The sequence below is a fragment of the Chiloscyllium plagiosum genome, chromosome 5 (assembly GCF_004010195.1).
Source record: "Chiloscyllium plagiosum isolate BGI_BamShark_2017 chromosome 5, ASM401019v2, whole genome shotgun sequence".
In the NCBI taxonomy this organism is placed as follows: Eukaryota; Metazoa; Chordata; class Chondrichthyes; order Orectolobiformes; family Hemiscylliidae; genus Chiloscyllium; species Chiloscyllium plagiosum.
In genome coordinates, this window is record NC_057714.1 from 87,637,762 (window position 1) to 87,658,171 (window position 20,410).

Genomic DNA, 20,410 nt, shown 5'->3' on the forward strand with positions numbered 1-20,410 from the left:
TAAGCATGCCGTGTGATGTAATCTGTTGTGGAACTATTTCTCTGGGGTTCTTATAATTTTCTGTTATTTTCCTTTCTTTCCTTTCCCTCACTTGCTCTTTTTGCTCTGTCTTTCTCTCCCATGCATTTCCTTTTCTGTGCATAAAGTGAAGCTAATGTTGCCTTAGTGACATCAGGCCTTGACTTGGCCACCCCTGCTGAAATGGAGAAGGCCCATCGTAGGCCGAGACGTTACATTGCCTTTGGTGAGGATAGGAAGACCTCTGAGAGGTTTAGAACACAGCCTATAACTACAGCAGAGCGACAAGAAACAGCTAGGTAGGCTGGTATCTGGATATAAATGTTAATATTTTTTGTAGTGCCCGATGAATTTAAATTCATGTAGCTTGAAAACCTCGGGCAAATTTCTGCTAGAATCCCAGGCAGTTACTTTCACTTATGAAGGTAATGGCAAGGAAGCATGTAACTCTAGCCTTAGCATTGACTTTACTCTATGTTTTCAATATCTATAATTGACGACAACTGGAAGAGATGAACAGTATTGGGTTGAGTGTACAAACTTTGTATTACTTGATCAGTGTCCCATAAGAGAACATTTTTACTTTTGTTTCTGTTAGGATTTTGTGCACTTCGAATGTATGATGAAAATAGAGTAGTTTTCAACCCATTGTTAAGTATCTACTTTCCTCGAAATATTGTTTTGGCCAGTAGTATGTAGGTATAAAAGCAATCAAAAACGCAGCAGAAATTATATTTGGACTAAAGGTTATAAGAGATTCAGCAAAAGCAAAGAATTTAAATTATTATAGGTGCCAACGTTATGAGCTTACCAATGCAGCTTTATATCATTCTCCACATCGCATCAGAGCAGTAAATTCTAAATATACAAAATAACAAATTAAGTAGTGGAAACCAATCCTAACTTTAATTCCATTCCAAAATAACTTATTCATTGGTATTTTGTAATTTTCTGGCATGCTTTCTGCATTAACGTATTTGTGGATGATTAAAGACAAATTCAGGCGTACAATGTTTATCAAAGTAATTTGCTAATCTTTATTTTGTAGGCCAGGGCCAATTACGGATATGGAAACTACTGAAGGCAAGTATAGATTCTTATTTTCACTTGTATCACAAGTGAATGTAAGTTTACTACAATGAAGCGAATCCAGAGGGTGGGGAAAGGCAAGAAAATGGAGTTGAGAAGTATCAGATGAGCCATAATCTCATTGATTGGTGGATCAGTTTTTGATAATCTAAATATCCTACTTCAGCTCCTTCGTTTTATGGTCTGATGGCCCGTTGGTCCATTGTGCCTATGCCAGAAAGGGATTCCTGCAACTAAAAACTGCAGGATGATCAGGAAGCTCATTCTTCCTGGTTTTCCAATCCAACATCAGTCCCTCTATATTTAATTTGCCTCTGGGCTAAGGTCGAGCCCGTAATCTCCATCGTTCTGGGTGCATTTGTTTAGAGTTGTAATTGCATGGTTGTGAAAATGGATTGGGGTTGTTTTCCCTCTCTTTCTCTGTTTCATTGAGTAACTTTATGATACATTATCGTCTAATTCTAACCAAAACTAACTGTACTTTTTACTTGCAGTTGATGAAGAGAAGTTGGATGAACGAGCAAAACTAAGTGTGTCTGCAAAGAGGTCACTTTTCCGTGTATGTAATTTGTTTTTATTGGTAATGTATAGTACTGAGAAGAAATGACTCTGATCTCATCTGAGGCTCCAGTAACATCTGGTTTTCTGTCTGATTTGTGATGTAATGCAAATTTTTTTTGTATTTCTTAGCTCCCCTTTAAAATCGAAATCCCTCACCTTTTTTTATATAAGCTTAGTTTTAGAATGGCCTTTTGGCTTTCTTCAAAGCACACTTAATCAGATTTATTAGCTCTTTTGGTAAATTGTGAAATGTATAACTGTGCAATTTTGTTTAACATTTCATGTTAGGAAATGGAAAAAGCAACAAAAGCAGTGGATCCGTCCATGGCAACCAAATCTCGATCTAGAAATTTAGCAGTGGAACGAAGGTTACGTCGTACCCAAGATCGTTCCCGTACTCAACCTATCACAGTAGAGGAAGTAGTTATCGCATCCAGGTACGTTTGAAAAGACACAAGTGTTTAATTTGTCATCTTACTTCTGCATGCAGGCATCTTTTTTCATGCTTTGGTAAAAGGTTAAAGATTGGGATCCAGCCCTGAGCAGCTCAAATGTCCTTTATATAGTGGAATATATTTCACGTACCTATTATCTGACATGACAATGGCTAAGGACATAACCAAGAGAAAAACACTTTATTGGCTAGTTGTGGACTGATGAATTGGGCACTTGTAACACTATCAGTATATTCACCTTGGACTGCTGACTGTCTGCCTGCATCCAAAGATATGGGGTGTGGCAACACGATTTTGCTTTTCAGGGAATATTGACCAGTGCTTGAATTTAGATTTGTGGTATAGACAGGAGACTTGATGATAGTGGGTGGCAATAGCTCTCTTTTTCCATGCCAGATTGTACGATCAAATATTCTATTTTTTTTGTGGTTGTGGTTGCATCCAATGGCTGGTGGTACAATAGATCAGTGGTTAGCACCGCTGCCTCACAATGCCAGGACATGGGTTTGAATCCAGTCTGGGGTGACTACCTGTGCAGAGTTTACATGTTCTCCCTGTATCTGCCTGGGTTCCCGCTAGATGCTCAAAGTTCCTCCTACAGTCCAAAGATGTGCAGGTTAAGTAGATTGGCCATGGAAAATGTGGAATTACAGGGATGGGGTGGGGGGCTGAGTCAGGGTAGGATGCTGTTTGAAGGGTCAATGTGGACTCTGTGGGCCAGATGACCTTTGTCCATACTGTAGTGATTCTATTATTCAGTGGGTTTCCCATTATTTTCTCAGGAAAGTTGCTATTTGGAGTAGAGTTCTGTTGCTGGCAAATTGAGAAACAAGTCTAGTTTAAATGCTGAACTTCCTGAGGAATGGTTTGAGGATATTATTCATGTCAGGATGATTAAATGCAATGTTGCTTTGCATTGTTTCTTCTTGGTCCTCTGACATACAGTAGGGTACAAGTTTCATGACTGGGCTTCCTTTTGGATAAATGTGAACTAGAGGCTGGCTACTTTCCCCCTCCTTTGCCTACCTATTGACAGAGAGAAGGCAAAGTGAACAGTGTAGACATTTTCCAACCTGTTCAGAGATGCTGTGACACACTTCTGGAGCCCGTGGGACTTGAACCCAGGCCTCTTGGCTCAGAGGTAGGGAAATTGCCAGTGCATCACAAGAGCAAAGTGGATAGTGTATCATGTTAAACTGCTGACAAGTGTTTTGGCAGCAGTGCTGTGAGAAAGATTGAAAATAGGAGGAAAGGAGGCATCATTGTTTAGTTTGACTTATAGATGTGGATTTTTTTTGGAGGTACGTAGTTAAAGATGTTCAATATAATTTTGGGAATGGATCAGAAGAGGAGTCTAATGCAATTTTTTAAAGTTACCATTTTAAAAGATGGTGGTATTGATTTAATGCTGAACATCTGGTGTGTGAAATATAATTTCATCTTGAGATCGAATGTAAATGTACTTCATGTAGGTTTCATTTTTATTCCATTATTTATCATTATGTAACTGAAAGCGACATGACAATGGTTTTGTGCTTATAACATGGTCAAATATTATGGATGTAAATAGTTAAGTTCTTTAAATTGACACCTGCAGGTTACAAATAGACCCAAAGTTACTACCACTTTATTCATTTTTTTTTAACCTTTGGTACCGGTTATGCAAACAATATGAAAAGAGGGTAGAATAGATTGAAGGTTTTAAAATTTCTTGTTTCCTACCTTTCTTTCTTCTATAAAAGTAATGAAATGTTCATACCTTTAGATGAATTTCTCATCATTTTCATCTAATCTGTGAGAACAGTCATGGGGAATAAAACAACAATACCTGAAAAGGCACATCCCATTTTTGAAGGAAAAAAATCACACATACCTTTATTGTCCTTGGAAGATCCAATGAAAGGGTGGATTAACCTCAGTAGTTAAATGTATAAATAGTGAAATAAGAAAAGTCTAATGATGACAACAGAGTCATAAAAACAATAAAATTAGTTTTTTTTCTCTCTCACTACATATCCCTCAGGATAAGTCACATTGGAGCATGTTAGTGTTCCAGCAAATTGTGCTATTATTTCGACCACAAGCCTTTCCCAGCATGTGCAATTCAACTTGAACATCTTGATATGCAGAATCCAACTATTTATTTTCACTATCCTTGAGGCTGATATCATTCATTTGGCTGATTCAGAAATGCAGACTGGAGATAACTTGCTACATGGTAACAACTACAAGAACCTACATATTCATTTGGTCATAGTTTGATACCTACAAAGATAAAAACTACCGGTGTAAAATCAAGTGATACAGAAACACTGCATCTCTAACAGTGCGTGCATGTTTTAGATGCTGTGTTTTGTTTTATTTTTGCATGGGTTATGGCGTTGTTGGCCAACCCAACATCTCTATTTGCTGTTGAAAAAGTGATGGAGTTGCCTTTTTGAATCACTGCAGTCCATGAGTTGAATGTGCACCCACAATGCTCTTAGGAAGTTCCCAGATTTTGATCCAATGACATTTGAAGGAAAAATGACGTAGTTTTGAGTCAGCGCTGAAAATGTGTTGCTGGAAAAGCGCAGCAGGTCAGGCAGCATCCAGGGAACAGGAGAATCGACGTTTCGGGCATAAGCTCTTCTTCAGGAAGAAGGGCTTATGCCCGAAATGTCGATTCTCCTGTTCCCTGGATGCTGCCTGACCTGCTGCGCTTTTCCAGCAACACATTTTCAGCTCTGATCTCCAGCATCTGCAGACCTCACTTTCTCCTCGTAGTTTTGAGTCAGGATGTTATGTGGCTTGGAGATCCTGTAGGCAATGGTGCAGTCATATATATGCATTGTCTGTCTAGGTTGTAGAGGTAGCAGGCTTTGAGACTTCTGAAGGAGCTTTAATGAGCTGCTGCAGTGCATCTTGTATACAGCACACATAGCTGCCACTGTATATCAATAGTGGAGACTATGATTGTTTACTTTATCAGATGGGTATCGACCAAGCAAGCTGCTTCATTATTGGAACTACACTGATGCAGGCAAATAGACAGTATTCCATCTCACTCCTGAGTTGTGCCTTGTAGATGTTGGACAGGCTTTGATGAGTCGGGAGGTGAATTACCTGCCTCAGAATTTTGAGCTTCAACTCTGTTGTTGTAGCCACAGTATTGACGTGGCTAGTCAAGTTCAGTTTCTGATCAATGGTAACCCACAGCATATTGATAGTGGGTGATTCAGTGATGGTAATACAATTGAATATCAAGGCACAATGGTTTGATTCACTCTCGTTGGAGATGGTCACTGCCTGGTGCATTTGCCTGACATAAATGTCACTTTCATTGGACTATAGGATTTAGGAGTAGAGTGGTCCATTTGGCCTTCAGACCTGCTACACCTTTAATTGAAATGATGACTGATCTGACTAGAGTTTCCTGTCGGGGTCCCAGCCCACCATTACCCTAGACTGTCTTGACTATTCAAGTATCTAACGGTCTTGAACAAATTCAATGACCAGGCTTTCACTATTCTCTGGAGAAAGAAGTTCCACAATCAACCCTTGGAATGAAAGTAGGTCTCCATATTGCTATCTTGAAAGTAAAATCTCTAACTCTCAAACTCTACGCCAGTCCTAGTCTGTCTTGCAATGGGGGAAGCATTTTAGAATCCACCCTGTTAGATCTCCTTGGGATCTTATTTAGTTCAATGATGTCACCGCTCATTCTTTCTGTTACCACTGAGAAGAATAAGGCCAGCTTACATGTGGAACGCCACCATCTGCAAGTTGTCCTCTAAGCCACATCATGCTGACCTGGAAGTATATCACCATTCCTCTGTGGTACCTGCCTTCCTACCAGCACTGGTGGCAGCTTATCACTGCCTTCTCAAGGTCAACTAGGGATAAGCTGTAATTGCTGGCCCACCCAGATATTCCCAAACCCAGTGAGCAAATGACATACATTAGCCATGTTGCTTTGGAATGCAATGAAAATATGAAAGACATCAGGGTTGAGTCATGCTGAGGCTTTGGCGGCCTTGTTAGCCAGTTGATGTCCAGTAAGAGACCTGTTCTTACCAAACTGAATGGCAATCAGGCAGTGGTGAAGCCACCAGCGGGCCTTCACCTGGACTCAGGACTCCAGATGGTGAAAGACTAAGACATGACTTTTGGAGGAGCACTCCTGGTGATCCAGGATTGCTGATAACCGTAGACTAAGAAGTATTTTGTGGGTTATGGGAGTGGAGGTCCGCAGGTCATTGGAGAGAGCGGCAGGAGGCTCAGAAAAAAGGGCAGAGGTTGGATCTCAGCAGACAATGGGGCACTGTATGCCTTTGACCTTCCATCTCCAATGAAACCAGCTGTCCACGTAGTTGACCTGTTGGATATGTGACAAGGTGTTAATGTTGGCTTTTCTTGAATAATCCCAGTGGTGAGATGGTTAAGTGCTCTCTTACTTTGCAACTTAAGGGCCTCAGTTAACAATGAAGTCCGAAGGTCAACTAGTCTAGTGGAGGCAAATAGACAGTGGGCACTGAATGTGCCACTAGCCCACTCTCATAAGCACCCTTGCTGCCTCCATATTATTGCCTCCTGGTTCAGCATCTCAGGAAGCAGAAGATTCTGCCAAAGGTCCCTTTTGGATCAAATTGGCTCCAAAATCTCACACCTATGTACAAAAGCCTAAAATGAAGTCAACTTTGTGAACCAAATCAGTTCATGCTACACAAAGGCATTGTTGACTGAAAGAAACTGCAGGCATCCCTGGAGCTGGGATTATTTGCTTTAGGCTCCAGCTAATTATATTGGTCAGTGCCCATTTCCGACAGAGTGGTCCTGAACAGACACAGTGAGAAGCTTACCAATGAACCAGTGAACACGACAGCACAGAAATGGAGCATAATTCTGCACCAGCGTTTTTCTTTACATGTACACTTAAACTAATGCCACTCTGCTTCTCCTTCATTAACCTGTAACACTAATTTTTTTTCAAGCATCTAAATTTTTTTCAAGTTAATTTTAATTGTGATGGAGAATCCCATAGTTAAATTGCCTTTTCTTACTAATTTACTCCACAATTTACCTTGTAATTCTTTTGCCATTATAAATGTATTATCTTCGGTGACCAATCATTGACCAGTGACAAACGTGACATTAACCGTGATATTCTTGTTGAGGCCTTCTCATCTTTAATGAAGAAGCACCGACATCTGAAATTTCTCTTCACAACTATAACCCCTTCTTCCTGCTACCAGCCTAATAAGAAACATAGAGCAAGTTTAATGGCTCATGCTTCTAAAAACTAAGATTCTCTAATAGTCAGGACATTTTCAGACACTTTAAGATCACCGCCCATTAAAAAGCAATCTGTCCTCACTCATCCATCTAATATCTCAACGAAATCCTTTCTCTTCACAACTGTCATTACACTATAAACATGAACTGAAAAATGTGTTGCTGGAAAAGCGCAGCAGGTCAGGCAGCATCCAAGGAGTAGGAGAATCGACGTTTCGGGCATGAGCCCTTCTTCAGGAATGAGGAAAGTGTGCCAAGCAGGCTAAGATAAAAGGTAGGGAGGAGGGACTTGGTTGGTGAACCGTCCCATGGCTGAACACTTTAACTCCCCTCCCACTCCGCCAAGGACATGCAGGTCCTTGGCCTCCTCCATCGCCAGACCATGGCAACACGACGCCTGGAGGACGAGCACCTCACCTTCTGCCTAGGAACTCTCCAACCATAAGAGATGAATGCCGATTTCTCCAGCTTTCTCATTTCCCGTCCCCCCACCTTATCTCAGTCCCAACCCTCGGACTCAGCACCGCCTTCTTGACCTGCAATCTTCTTCCTGACAACTCCACCCCCACCCCCTCTCCGGCCTATCACCCTCACCTTAACCTCCTTCCACCTATCGCATTCTCAACGCCCCTCCCCCAAGTCCCTCCTCCCTACTTTTTATCTTAGCCTGCTTGGCACACCCTCCTCATTCCTGAAGAAGGGCTTATGCCCGAAATGTCGATTCTCCTGTTCCTTGGATGCTGCCTGACCTGCTGCGCTTTTCCAGCAACACATTTTTCAGCTCTGATCTCCAGCATCTGCATTTTTCCCATTATAAACATGAGCTCTAGGGTACTGTTTCTTCAGTGTCATTAGGACAAAATCTTACATCCTAACAATATTAAGAGGTTGCCTGAAATATATAGACTGCAGCAGTTTAAAAAGGCAACTCACCACCACCTTCTTGAGGGCAACTAGGGATGGACAATAATTGCTGGCCCAACCAGCAATACCCACATAATGTGAGTGAATGAAAGTAGTACCCATTCCTTATTGTTCTACAAGATAACCAAACACCAGTTATTACACCAATAATTTCAGTGATTATTCCAATTGTGAATGGAAGTACAAGATTGAACTACAGCCTCAGACTTGCAGTACTTTCTATTTGGAGACCTGTTTTGTATTTGCTGCAGTACTTCTGCATCTTGCTTAATCTGAACATGCAAAGATGGCTGAATGTTCTTTTAATAGCAGTCTGTCCTTTAAGGATTAGATCAAGGATAGACACGGAGGCTTCTTGAATTATACTAATGGCGTTTGTTTCGGAGTTTGTACAAACTGTCCATATTGGCCTAGGTGTGATTATAATTTGCTGTAGAATGAAGATCACATTTGATTTAATGCCCTGTGTTCTAAGTGCACTTTCCTTTAAAGATAATTCTAGAATTTAAGTTTCTGTTAGATATTTGTTCTATGAAAGGCAGGTTAAAAAAGTAGTGCACATGAAAGAGAAAAAAACTCAAACAACATTATAGTTTTCCCTTTTCTGTCCCAGAGGTAACATGAGGGGCTGTTCATGTTATGTGGAGATGATGATTATATTATTGAGAGAGCCTAGCTCAGGGTATCGTAGGTGACAACTGAGATGAGTAATTGTTTCTATTTTTTCTATCTTTTGTCTTCCTACCTATAAGCTTAACCTTGAAAGTTTGCTTCTTTGCTTAATTGTTTTCTTTCCAACATGTCTTGTTCTTTCTTCCCCTGTTTTTAGTGAACCCACCCCTGTCTCACACACACTGACTGTGCAGACAGTCATGGCAAGAACCTCTAGCCTCACTGTAATAAACTCAAATTCCAAACCTAGCAGGTATTTTGCAATTTGCATGTGGATGGCTGTGTCAGTTAATATACTAATGCTCATTTGGTTCTAAAAGCATTATCTTGTGCTCTTTTCAAAGTTAACCCTGTACATTTTGATCTAACAACATTTTTACATTTGCTGATTTGTTCCAAATTATGACACAACCCACATTAGAAAACTTGTCAATTTCTCCAAATCCGTTTGTATGAACTAAAAATGTTTTAATTAAACAAAAATTAATATCATTTTTTAACTTGTGTGTAAATATGGGATTTGTACACAATATTTTTAATTTAATATAAAAGCATAAGAAATAGCAGCTGGAGTAGACCATACAGTTCTTTGAGTCTACTTTGCCAATCAGTGCAATCTTTGCTGATCATCTGCATGGAAGGATTTAGCTGAATAGATTGGAAATTCAAAATTTCTGCATGAGGAACTTGTACGTTTTCTTTGTGTTTCTCTCCCAACGAAACACAATGTTCTCATTCCTTTCTTGATTCACCAGGAAATGTTTCTGCTTAAAAAATTACAGAGATGCCCTTCTTCCTGTACTTTGCCAGTGCCACTTTTAAATCAAACATCATAAGGTACAAAAGGACCATTTGAGGCAACTATTTGTTTTCTCCTGCCTGACTCAGCTACCTGTCTCATCATAAATGTAGCCTCCTAATAGCATTAATGAGAATTATGTTTCCTGGGATGGTGAGAATCATTGAAATCCAACAATGAAGTCAACATTATCATAAATTTACAAATTTCTATAGCTAGATTACTATTATCAACATTGGTTTCTAGCTTGGTATTAGCATGCCATAGTATTATACAATAAAACATACAATGTGCTCTGACAAATTTTACAAATTAACTAAAATTAGTTTTTCTTAATGGCCTAGCAACTGTCATCATGACCCAGAAAGATATGAAGCCAAAAAGTAACTGATGCAATTCCTGGTTGAGGATTATCATTGCCTCAGTCCCTGAATCAAGAAGAAGAGAGCGTGGTGGTAGGGGTTACATGGGAGAGATATTGTAAGATCCTGATCATTATCCAACAACCATAGCATGGTAACTGGAAAGACTGGCTCGGTTGTGAAACTCTCCACAATCACACAGCCTGACTGGGAGCTGAGCATCTTGGCTTTCACAAGGGGCCATTGTGCATAGAGCTGTGCCTTTAGGAGAGAAAAGGAAATGGGTAGATATGTGCAATAATGGGGTGGGGTGGGGAATCCAAGCCAGTTCGGCAGTATCTAATTTTTGCAATTTGATCCAAGTATTAGAAGGAATTTTTCTTGATAAGTTTATTGAAATATAACGACTATTTTGAGGACATTAGGTAGTGCGAATTTCTTTATTCATTGGGTCGAGTTCTTTGAGGCAAACTGTGGAATATATTTTTATTTCATTTTCTGGAAAATACTTTGTTGCAGCTATCCAAGCCCTAAACTCTGGAATTTCATCCATAGATCTCTTTTAGTTTCTTCCATCCTTTCTTTCCTTTCAATTCTCCTTAAAGCCTGCCGTTATGACTAAGCTTTAGATCGCCTACCCTAATATCTCTTCATGAGCCTTGATGACAAGTTCCTGTGAAGTACATAAGCAACTTCAGGCTTATATAAGCACTGGTTATTTTTGCTAAGCAGGTTATAGATGGGTTCAATGGAGTTTTAGTAAATTCTAGATCAGTGGTGCTGGAAGAGCACAGCAATTCAGGCAGCATCCGAGGACAGGCAAAATCGACGTTTCGGGCAAAAGTGTTTTTACCTCGGAGTTTTAGTAAAGCCAACTTTAAATATTAATAGTAATCTTTCTTATGTTTGGGTTTTCATATGTTGGCATTAAGGCAAATATTTCATTTGGGAAAGTAATATTTGGAACCTAATACATTTGTGGTTTAATTTTTAGTGCCAGGTTTAGTTATTTACTAGATGGTAGTTACAGTGGGAGAATTTGAGGACCGGCTCGTGAAATGTGTGTTTAAATCCAATATTAACAGTACTGACTCATCGTCTCTAGATTTTTAAGATAAAAATCCCCAAGAAGAAAATGTGTGGATAATGAGTTTGTTTATTACCTTTCACTGTCAGCAAGCATGAAATATAATGAGTATTTCACAACTCCTCATTGGTACATCCATCTGCTTTTTGTTTTAAACTATAGCGTTTTAGAGTATCTTTGGGCTACCAATTTAAATCCACCACATTACACTGTTGCAGGATGTGTATATATGTATGTAAAAACTACTTGGATGAGAATTTAGCAGGCATGCTTAGTAAGTTTGCAGGTGGCACAAAAAATCTGTTCTAAAGTGGACAGTGAAGATTATCCAAGATTACAAAGACATGTTGATCAATTGGGTCAATGGGCTGAGGAGTGGCAGGTCGAGTTTAATTTGGATAAATGTGAGGGTGTTGCATTTTGGTAATAGCCTCAAGGGCACGACTTATACAGTTAATGGTAGGGCCCTGGGTAGTGTTGTAGAACAGAGAGACATATGAGTTCAGGTATATAATTCTATAAAATTTGCATCACATGTAGGCAGGGTGGTTAAGAAGACGTTTTGCACACTTGCTTTCATTGTTAAGGCCTTTGAGTATAGGTTAGATTAGATTCCCTACAGTGTGGAAACAGGCCGTTTGGCCCAACCGACCCTCCGAAGAGGGACCCACCCAGACCCATTTCCCTCTGACTAATGCACCTAACACTATGGGCAATTTAGCTAGGCCAGTTCACCTGACCTGCACATCTTTGGATTGTGGGAGGAAATCGGATCACCCAGAGGAAACCCACGCAGACATGGCGAGAATGTGCAAACTCCACACAGTCACCCGAGGTTGGAATTGAACCTGGGTGACCCTGGTGCTGTGAGGCAACAGTGCTAACCACTGAGCCACCGTGCCACCCTAGGAGTTGGGATGTCACGTTGAGATTGTATAGGATGTTAATGAGGCTTCTTTTGGAGTTACTGTGTCCAGTTCTGGTTGCTCTGCTATAGGAAGAATATTATTAAATTGGAGAGGATTCAGAAAAGATTTACAAGGATGTTCCTTGGAGTGGAGGGTATGAGTTGTAAAAATATAGGCTGGGACTTTTTTTCACTGGAGTGTAGGAGTTTGAGGAGTGACCTTAGATAAAATCATGGGGGCACAGATAAAGTGAATAGCCAAGGTCATTTCCCCAGGGTAGGGGTATTCAAAACTAGGGGTATGCTTTTCAGGTGAGAGGAGAAAGATTTATAAAGGACACGAGGGACAATGTTTTTGAACGGAGTGGTTTGTATGTGGAATGAACGTCCAGAGGAAGTCGTGGATGCAGGAACAGTTACGATATTCAAAAAGCATTTGGATAAATTAATGAATAGGAAATATTTGAAAGGATATGGCCAAATGCAGGAAAGTGGGACTAGTTTAGGTTGGGAACATGTTCTGCGTGGACTAGTTGGACTGTTTCCGTGCTCTATGAGACTATGCAGTGTGCTGAGTTTTAAGGCACTGTTTTTGTTATGGTTTCCCCCTCCAGTCTTGCAGCTGTGTGTTTAGTTTATTATTTCTAACAAACTAGGGTTTAATTGTATTTTGTCAACAGCTTGTAATAGATCATTTAGCTTGTCTTCAGCTGATTAATAGTGTTGAAGAAAAAGCAGTCCGTTTGATTAGCACCACATCTGCAAACATCCACTTTGTACATTGTATTGGTGTTCTGTAGCAGCAGTGTGTGCTATCTACAAGATGCACTGTAGAAATTTACCAAGACTCCTCAAACAGCACCTTCCAAACCCATGACCATTCTATCTAGAAGGACAAGGGCAGCAGATTCATGGGAACACCACCAGCTACAAGTTCCCCTCCCAACCACTTACCACACTGACTTGGAACTCTATTGCCTTAACTGCTGCTGGGTCAATATCCTGGATATGTTTTAAACAACCCAAGAACTGCAGCAGTTTAAGAAGTCAGCTCGCCAGCACCTTCTCAAAGCCCATTAGGAAACTGGCAATACGTGCTGACACAGCCAGCAACACCCACATCTCCTGAATGAATAGAAGGAGGCAACTTGTAATCACAATCCATAGACAGGCTGATTCTTCTTGGTCCTGGGTTTTATTAACAATATTAAAAGTATTCAGGACAGCCTCAAATTCCTTATTTAGACCCCATATCAATAAAGTAAGGAAATAGTGTTCTGATCTGAATGCAGAGCACAAATTTTTAAATAACTAAATGTCAAGCAGAAAAATATTACCTGTGGTTAAAAAAAACTAAATAGCACCATCTGCTGATTAGGGAAATAATTGCATCCCACTGACCAGTTTTGTGAGTCAAACACTGAACAGAGTCTTCGAGATGTACAGCATGGAAACAGATCCTTCGGTCCATGCCGACCAGATATCCCAACCCAATCTAGTGCCACCTGCCAGCACCTGGCCCCTATCCCTCCAAACCCTTCCTATTCATATACCCATCGAAATGCCTCTTAAATGTTGCAATTGTACCAGCTTCCACCACTTCCTCTTTGTAAATCTTTTCTGAACTCTTTCAAGTTTCACAACACCTTTCTGATTGGAAGGAGACCAGAATTGCAAGCAATATTCCAACACTGGCTAACCAATGTCCTGTGCAGCCGCAACATGACCTCCCGACTCCTGTACTCAATACTCTGACCAATACGGAAAACATACTAAACGCCTTCTTCACTATCTTCCCTACCTGTGACTCCATTTTCAAGGAGCTATGAACCTGCACTCCAAGGTCTCTTTTTGTTCAGCAACACTCCTTTGGACCTTACCACTCATTGTGTAAGTCCTGCTAAGATTTGCTTTCTCAAAATCAGCACCTTGCATTTATCTGAATTAAACTCCATCTGCCACTTCTCAGCTCATTGGCCCATCTGGTCAAGATCCTGAGGTAACCCTCTTCGCTGTCCACTGCACCTCCAATTTTGGTGTAATCTGCAAACTTACTAACTATACCTCCCAGGTTCGATTCCAGGCTCGGGTGACTGTCTGTGTGGAGTTGGCACATTCTCCCCGTATCTGCATGGGTTTCTTCCTGGTGCTCCGGTTTCCTCCCACAGTCCAAAGTTGTGCAGGTTAAGTGAATTGACCATGCTAAATTGTCCATAGTGTTAGGTGCACTAGTCAGAGGGAAATGGGTCTGGGTCGGTGTGGACTGGTTGGGCCGAAGGGCCTGTTTCCACACTGTAGGGAATCGAATCTAATTGAATTGAGTCGAATAACTAAAACAATATTTGAGAAGTATGGTTATAAAGTCGTGGGGCAGTGGTAGTGTCCCTACCTCAGAACTAAGAGGCCTGGGTTCAAATTTCACCTGCGCCAGAACTGCAGAACAACAGCTCTGAACAGGTTTGCTAGAAAATATCTATCGACTTCGCAAACACAATGTCCTTTGCTTCTCATTTAATCCTTTGTGATGAAGATTCAAAGAATGTTACTGGGTACTTGTTAATCTTGTATGTGAACACGTTTTGTGCACATTAGATTAGATTAGATTACTTACAGTGTGGAAACAGGCCCTTCGGCCCAACAAGTCCACACCGACCCGCCGAAGCGTAACCCACCCATACCCCTACATTTACCCCTTTACCTAACACTACGGGCAATTTAGCATGGCCAATTCACCTGACTTGCACATCTTTGGACTGTGGGAGGAAACCGGAGCCCCCGGAGGAAACCCACGCAGACACGGGGAGAACGTGCAAACTCCACACAGTCAGTCGCCTGAGTCGGGAATTGAACCTGGGTCTCTGGCGCTGCGAGGCAGCAGTGCTAACCACTGTGCCACCGTGCCGCCCACTGTCCTGATCTCAACTCAGTTAGAAACATGTAAGCTAGGAGCGGGGATAGGTCATTTGGCCCATCGAGTCCACTCCACCTCTCAGTATGATCATGACTGATTCTCTATCTCAAAGTCTTCAATGTATTCAGTGACTTGAACCTCCACGTAAGGTGTTCACAGCCATTTAAAGGACAAAAGGCCTTAACCATCACATTAAAACACCTTATTTCACAGAAAGTAAGGCTGAATTAGGGAATCACAAGATTTAGCTTCAGAGTGTGTCTTGCGTAATATAAAATTCCACAGATCCACCATCCTCATAGTGAAGAAATACAGGGAAAGAGGCTTTTATTCAGCAATTATCCTGTTTTTCCAAAATGTTGCAAATTGCTTCACAGGTGGCTAGCTACAACTGTAAACATGTATGATGCTTGAAACAAATATTGCCTAGTAAACCAAAGAGGGAAGTTTCAGTGCAGTTACTAAATAGTCCAATAATCCAACTACTGTCTAACCATAGGATTTCAATGTTAGTATTTCAGATTCTCATTGAATGAAATTTACCTTTTTCAACCTTGCAAAAAATCCCTGTACACCAGCTGTGGCAATAGGACTGCACTTCCCACCACCCCATTGCTCTATAGAAAGATATTGTTTGTTGTTTGCCCATACAATTTCGAATGTTTATTGACTTGTAAAATGTTTTATAATTTAATGCCCAGAAGCTTATACAATTTCTACCTTTTAATGACTATCTGAATATTAAAACTAACTGTAGAAATGAGATATTTGTTTTGGTGCTGATTTGTTTTGTGGTGTATGTATGAGCTCTTGTGTACAAGTGCAGACAAAACTTACTGCTTCCTTTTTCCTTCTTGTGTGTTTGCCTTTCACTCTGCACCTTCAAATGGCACAGTCTGAGGCCAAATCCTGTCATTCCCTAATTCAGCATCCTGCCTTCCATTCTGTGACACAGACATTCCAATGTAATAGTTAAAACCTTTTGTCCCCTAAAATAGCTGAAAAACACTTTAAGTAATAAACGTTATTTCCTAGAAATAAAAAAATGTCATTTTAATCTTGATTCTAAGCAGTCATTACAAGTCAGTAGTATATTTTTCATTCATACCAATTTGATTAATTGCTGCACACTCGGTGTTTTGAAACAAATACTGAAACCTAAATCTCTACAACTTTAGAATGTTGACATATACAAAAAAAAGTTAATTAACTGTATTTGTGTCAACTGACCAGTATAATAGTGCAATGAATTTTAACCATGAATAAGGTGCATCAGTTTTCACAGTGAAAGGCACCAGCAGCATATCAGAACTTCGAGAGTCAGGGGGCAGAGGTGAATGTAGTAGCCATCATTAAGGTGATGGTGCTGGGGAAGCTGAAAGGCCTGAAGATGGATAAATCACCCAGACCAGATGGACTATAACCCAGATTTCTGAAGATGATAGCTGAGGCGATTGTAGAGCCATTGGTGATCTTTCAGGGCTCATTTGAGTCAGGAAGTACCCCAGAGGACTGGAAAATGACTAATGTAACACCCTGTTTAAGAAGAGAGTGAGGCAGAAGACAGGAAACTATAGGTCGGTTAGTCTGACCTTGGTCATTGGTTAGATTTTAGAGTCTGTTATTAAGGATGAGATTGTAGAATACTTGGAAGTCCAAGTTAAAATAGGGCTAAGTCAGCACATTTTCATCAAGGGAAGGTCATGCCTGACAAGTCTTTTAGAATTCTTTGTCTAACTTGCTCGTTACCTCCTCAAAGCATAGCCAGTGGACATGATCTAATTGGATTTCCAGAAGGCCTATGACAAGGCACCACACATGAGACTGCTAAATAGGATGAGAGTCCATGATGTTGGGGGCAGGTATTGGCATAGATAGAAGATTGGCTGACTAGCAGAAGGCAGAAAGTAGGGATAAAAGAGTCTTTTTCAGGATGGAAGCTGGTGATTAACGGAGTTCCACAGATGTCCACGTAGGGACCACAGATATTCACATTATACATGAATCATTTGGATGAAAGAACTGAGGACATTGTTGCTAAGTTTACAGAGGGCATAAAGATAGGTGGAAGGAAAGGTACTTGTTGTGGAAATGGGCAAGTGACAGAAAGACTTGAACAAGCTAGGAGAGTGAGCAAAGTAGTAGCAGTTAGGATGCAATGTGGGAAAGTATGGGGTTATGCACTTTGGTAGGAGGGAAAAGATTAGAGTACATTCTAAATGAGGAAAGACCAGAAATCTGAAGCACAAAGGGAGTCCTAATTCACAATTCTCTCAAGGTTAACATGCAGGTTCAGTTGGCAGGTAGGAAGGAAAATGTAATGTTGGCATTAATTTCAAGAGTCTGGATTAGAGTGGTTGGAAAAGCACAGCAGTTCAGGCAGCATCCGAGGAGCAGGAAAATTGATGTTTCAGGCAAAAGCCCTTCATCAGGAATACAGGCAAAGTGCCTGCAGGGTGGAGAGATAAGTGAGAGGACAGTGGGGAGAAAGTAGCATAGAGTACAATAGGTGAGTGGGGGTGGGGATGAAGGTGATAGGTCAGGGAGGAGGGTGGGGGAAGGTAGCAAAGAGTACAATGGGTGAATAGGGGTGGGGATGAAGGTGATAGGTCAGAGAGGAGGGTGGAGTGGAAAGGAAGATAGGCAGGTAGTACAGGTCATGGGGACGGTGCTGAGCTGGAAGGTTGGAGCTGGGATGAGGTGTGGGAAGGGGAAATGAGGAAACTGGTGAAGTCCACATTGATGTCCTGGGGTTGAAGTGTTCCGAGGCGGAAGATGAGGCGTTCTTCCTCCAGGCGTCGGGTGGTGAAGGAGGCCCAGGACCTCCATGTCCTCGGCTGAGTGGGAGGGGGAGTTGAAATCTTGGGCCACAGGGCGGTGTGGTTGATTGGTGCGGGTGTCCCAGAGATGTTCCCCTGGGAGGCGTCCAGTCTCCCCAGTCTAGAGGAGACCGCATCGGGAGCAACTGATACAGTAAATGATATTGGTGGATGTGCGAAGGGGATTTAGCGAAGGTTTACATCAATGACCCAGGGGGGGGTGAAGGCGTTTGTCAGAGGAGGAGTAGTTGAGGACTCTGGGTTTGTACTCGATGGAGTTCAGAAGGATGGGGCAGTGGAGATCTGGTTGAAACTTACAGAATACTGAGACGCCTGGATAGAGGGGACGTGGAAAAGATGCTTTCATTAGTGGGGAAGACTAGGATCCAAGGGCACAGCCTCAGAGTGAAGCAACAACCCTTCAGAACCTATAGGAGAATTTCATCAGCCAGAGTGTGGTGAAACTGTGAATGCCATTTCCACATAAAGCTGTGGAGGTAAGTCATTGAGTGTATGTATTCTTGATTGATGAGAAAATCAAGCTTTAGGTGGAGGAGGCAGGAGCATGAGTTTGAGAAACAGATCAACCACAATCGAATGACAGATCAAACTCAGTGTGCCAAATGGTCTAATTCTGCTCCTATACCTTATGGTCTTATGGTTATTTGTATAGCTTTCAGGAATTTGTTTGTTTTTGTCTGGGACATCCTAATGATTTAGATTGTTATTGTTCAAGCTATATTTTCGTACGTACATAGATGTATTTCTTTTTGAAAACCTGTAACAAAATAAAATGTTTACCTTTTCCCAAAATGATATGGTTCTAAAAAATGATTTTGAACTACCAGGAAGCTGCATGCATTTTAAGTGATGAATGTGAAGTTCTAATTTTAGAGAGACATTTTTGGGACAGGGACTATGTAAGTGTACTGCAAAATGATGACCTAAATATTAAACCAATGCACTTCCTAGACTACAAGCATCTGCACAGTCTGCTGCAGGGGAACAGAAGGCAAGTGAAGCCAAAGAATTAGCAGAACAAGCCCAGCCTGAAGAGCCAGACATGTCCACACTCAGCCTTGCAGAAAAGATGGCTCTGTTCAATCGTCTTTCACAACCTGTGACTAAAATAAAAGCAGCAAGGAGTAGAAGTGATACTAAGCAAAGACGATCAAATTCTCGATATCAGACTCAACCAATTACGCTGGGTGAAGTTGAAGAGGTATGTGTTTCCAAATTATAGTGACATCTAGTGTTCTTATGCTTATAGACCACCTTCCCTGCAGAGGGTCAGAACTTGAATATTATTATTGAGGAAGGGAAGGAATTCATTGAAAAAGATAACTAAATGATAATAGTTTCGGAAGCAAGCGCTCATTTCATGTGGCAATGATGTCTTTGAAAGGTGCCAAGAATGTGTAGAAATAGCTGCTACACCTTGATTTGGATCAAATGTTCCTTGAACCCAGTGATTAGCAATAGAAATGAGGAAAATAAATGTTGCTTGAATGAATATTTTTTAACTTGCAAATTGGAGCCCTGCTGTCTGGCAGCGAAATATAAATGCTAGATACTGTACTACAATCAAACATAAACGAAATGTCTCTTTAATGTCATGGGACAGAGTGAAGGAAGAGAAACCTGAGTGACGGAGTATTTAAACAGTTCCAAGCATTGCTGTTTTGATAAGATGCTGGTGTTTTTGTAATTACAATAAATCTCTTCATCTATACATAGAATTTCATGAGAAACAGTGGAACATCACCAGGTTATTCCTCTGGATCGTTAGATAATCAGTTACAAATTCACATTTGGTATAATATATTGCTATTCTGTGTATATTTTAATAAATGTGTGGATTTTAAAATCTTAAACTATATCTGCACACTTGGTTTCATTTTTAAAAGAAACTGAAACTTTATAAGAAAGTAAAAGGTGCTGCTTTGCTCTTTTTTAATCCCGAGGATAAGAATTTTATTACAATGCAGCGAAATCTGAAGCTGGTTGGACTGTTCATGTACAAACTTTGCTGCTACGTCTGAGTAATTGTAGACATCCTGATTGAAATAGTGAGAGTTGTATATTGTTACATTGAAAAATTGAATTAGTGTCCCAGAGCTTAGTTGGAATACTCCTAAAGGTCACACAAAATTCGGAATTATCACATTTTTCAAAGAACTGCAGGTGCTGGAAATCAGAAACAGGAATTGTTAGAAAATTTTAGCATGTTTGATAGCATCTGTGGAGAGAAATCAGAGTTAACCCAGGGTTCTGAAGAAAGGTCACTAGACCCAAAACATTAACTCTGATTTCTCTGTATAGCTGCTGCCATATCTGTTGAGATGTGTCAGCAATTCCTGCTTTGGTTTCATATTTTTCAAAGCTTCATCAAGTAAATTAAGTTGGATATATTCTGAGTGATCTTTGGTTGACATACCAGTGTGGTACTGAGTGGTTCAATGTCAGAGACATCATCTTTCTGATGGGATATTAAGCTGAGACTGCAGTAATCCTCTCTGGTACACATTAAAG

General features: G+C 40.8%; 1 protein-coding gene across 7 annotated transcripts in view; it reads left to right on the top strand.

Annotated features, from left to right (window-relative positions):
- svila (supervillin a) overlaps positions 1-20,410 on the top strand; it is a 352,019-nt gene that overhangs the window by 220,625 nt on the left and 110,984 nt on the right. For 5 of the 7 annotated variants that reach the window (XM_043690576.1, XM_043690579.1, XM_043690578.1 and 2 more), the window contains 6 exons: positions 147-317; positions 1,067-1,101; positions 1,602-1,666; positions 1,957-2,105; positions 9,151-9,246; positions 18,851-19,100. In XM_043690576.1, the coding sequence (XP_043546511.1) occupies positions 147-317; positions 1,067-1,101; positions 1,602-1,666; positions 1,957-2,105; positions 9,151-9,246; positions 18,851-19,100 (766 nt within the window). The remainder of the gene's footprint in view (positions 1-146; positions 318-1,066; positions 1,102-1,601; positions 1,667-1,956; positions 2,106-9,150; positions 9,247-18,850; positions 19,101-20,410) is intronic. The other 2 variants (XM_043690582.1, XM_043690583.1) reach the window with 1 other exon arrangement.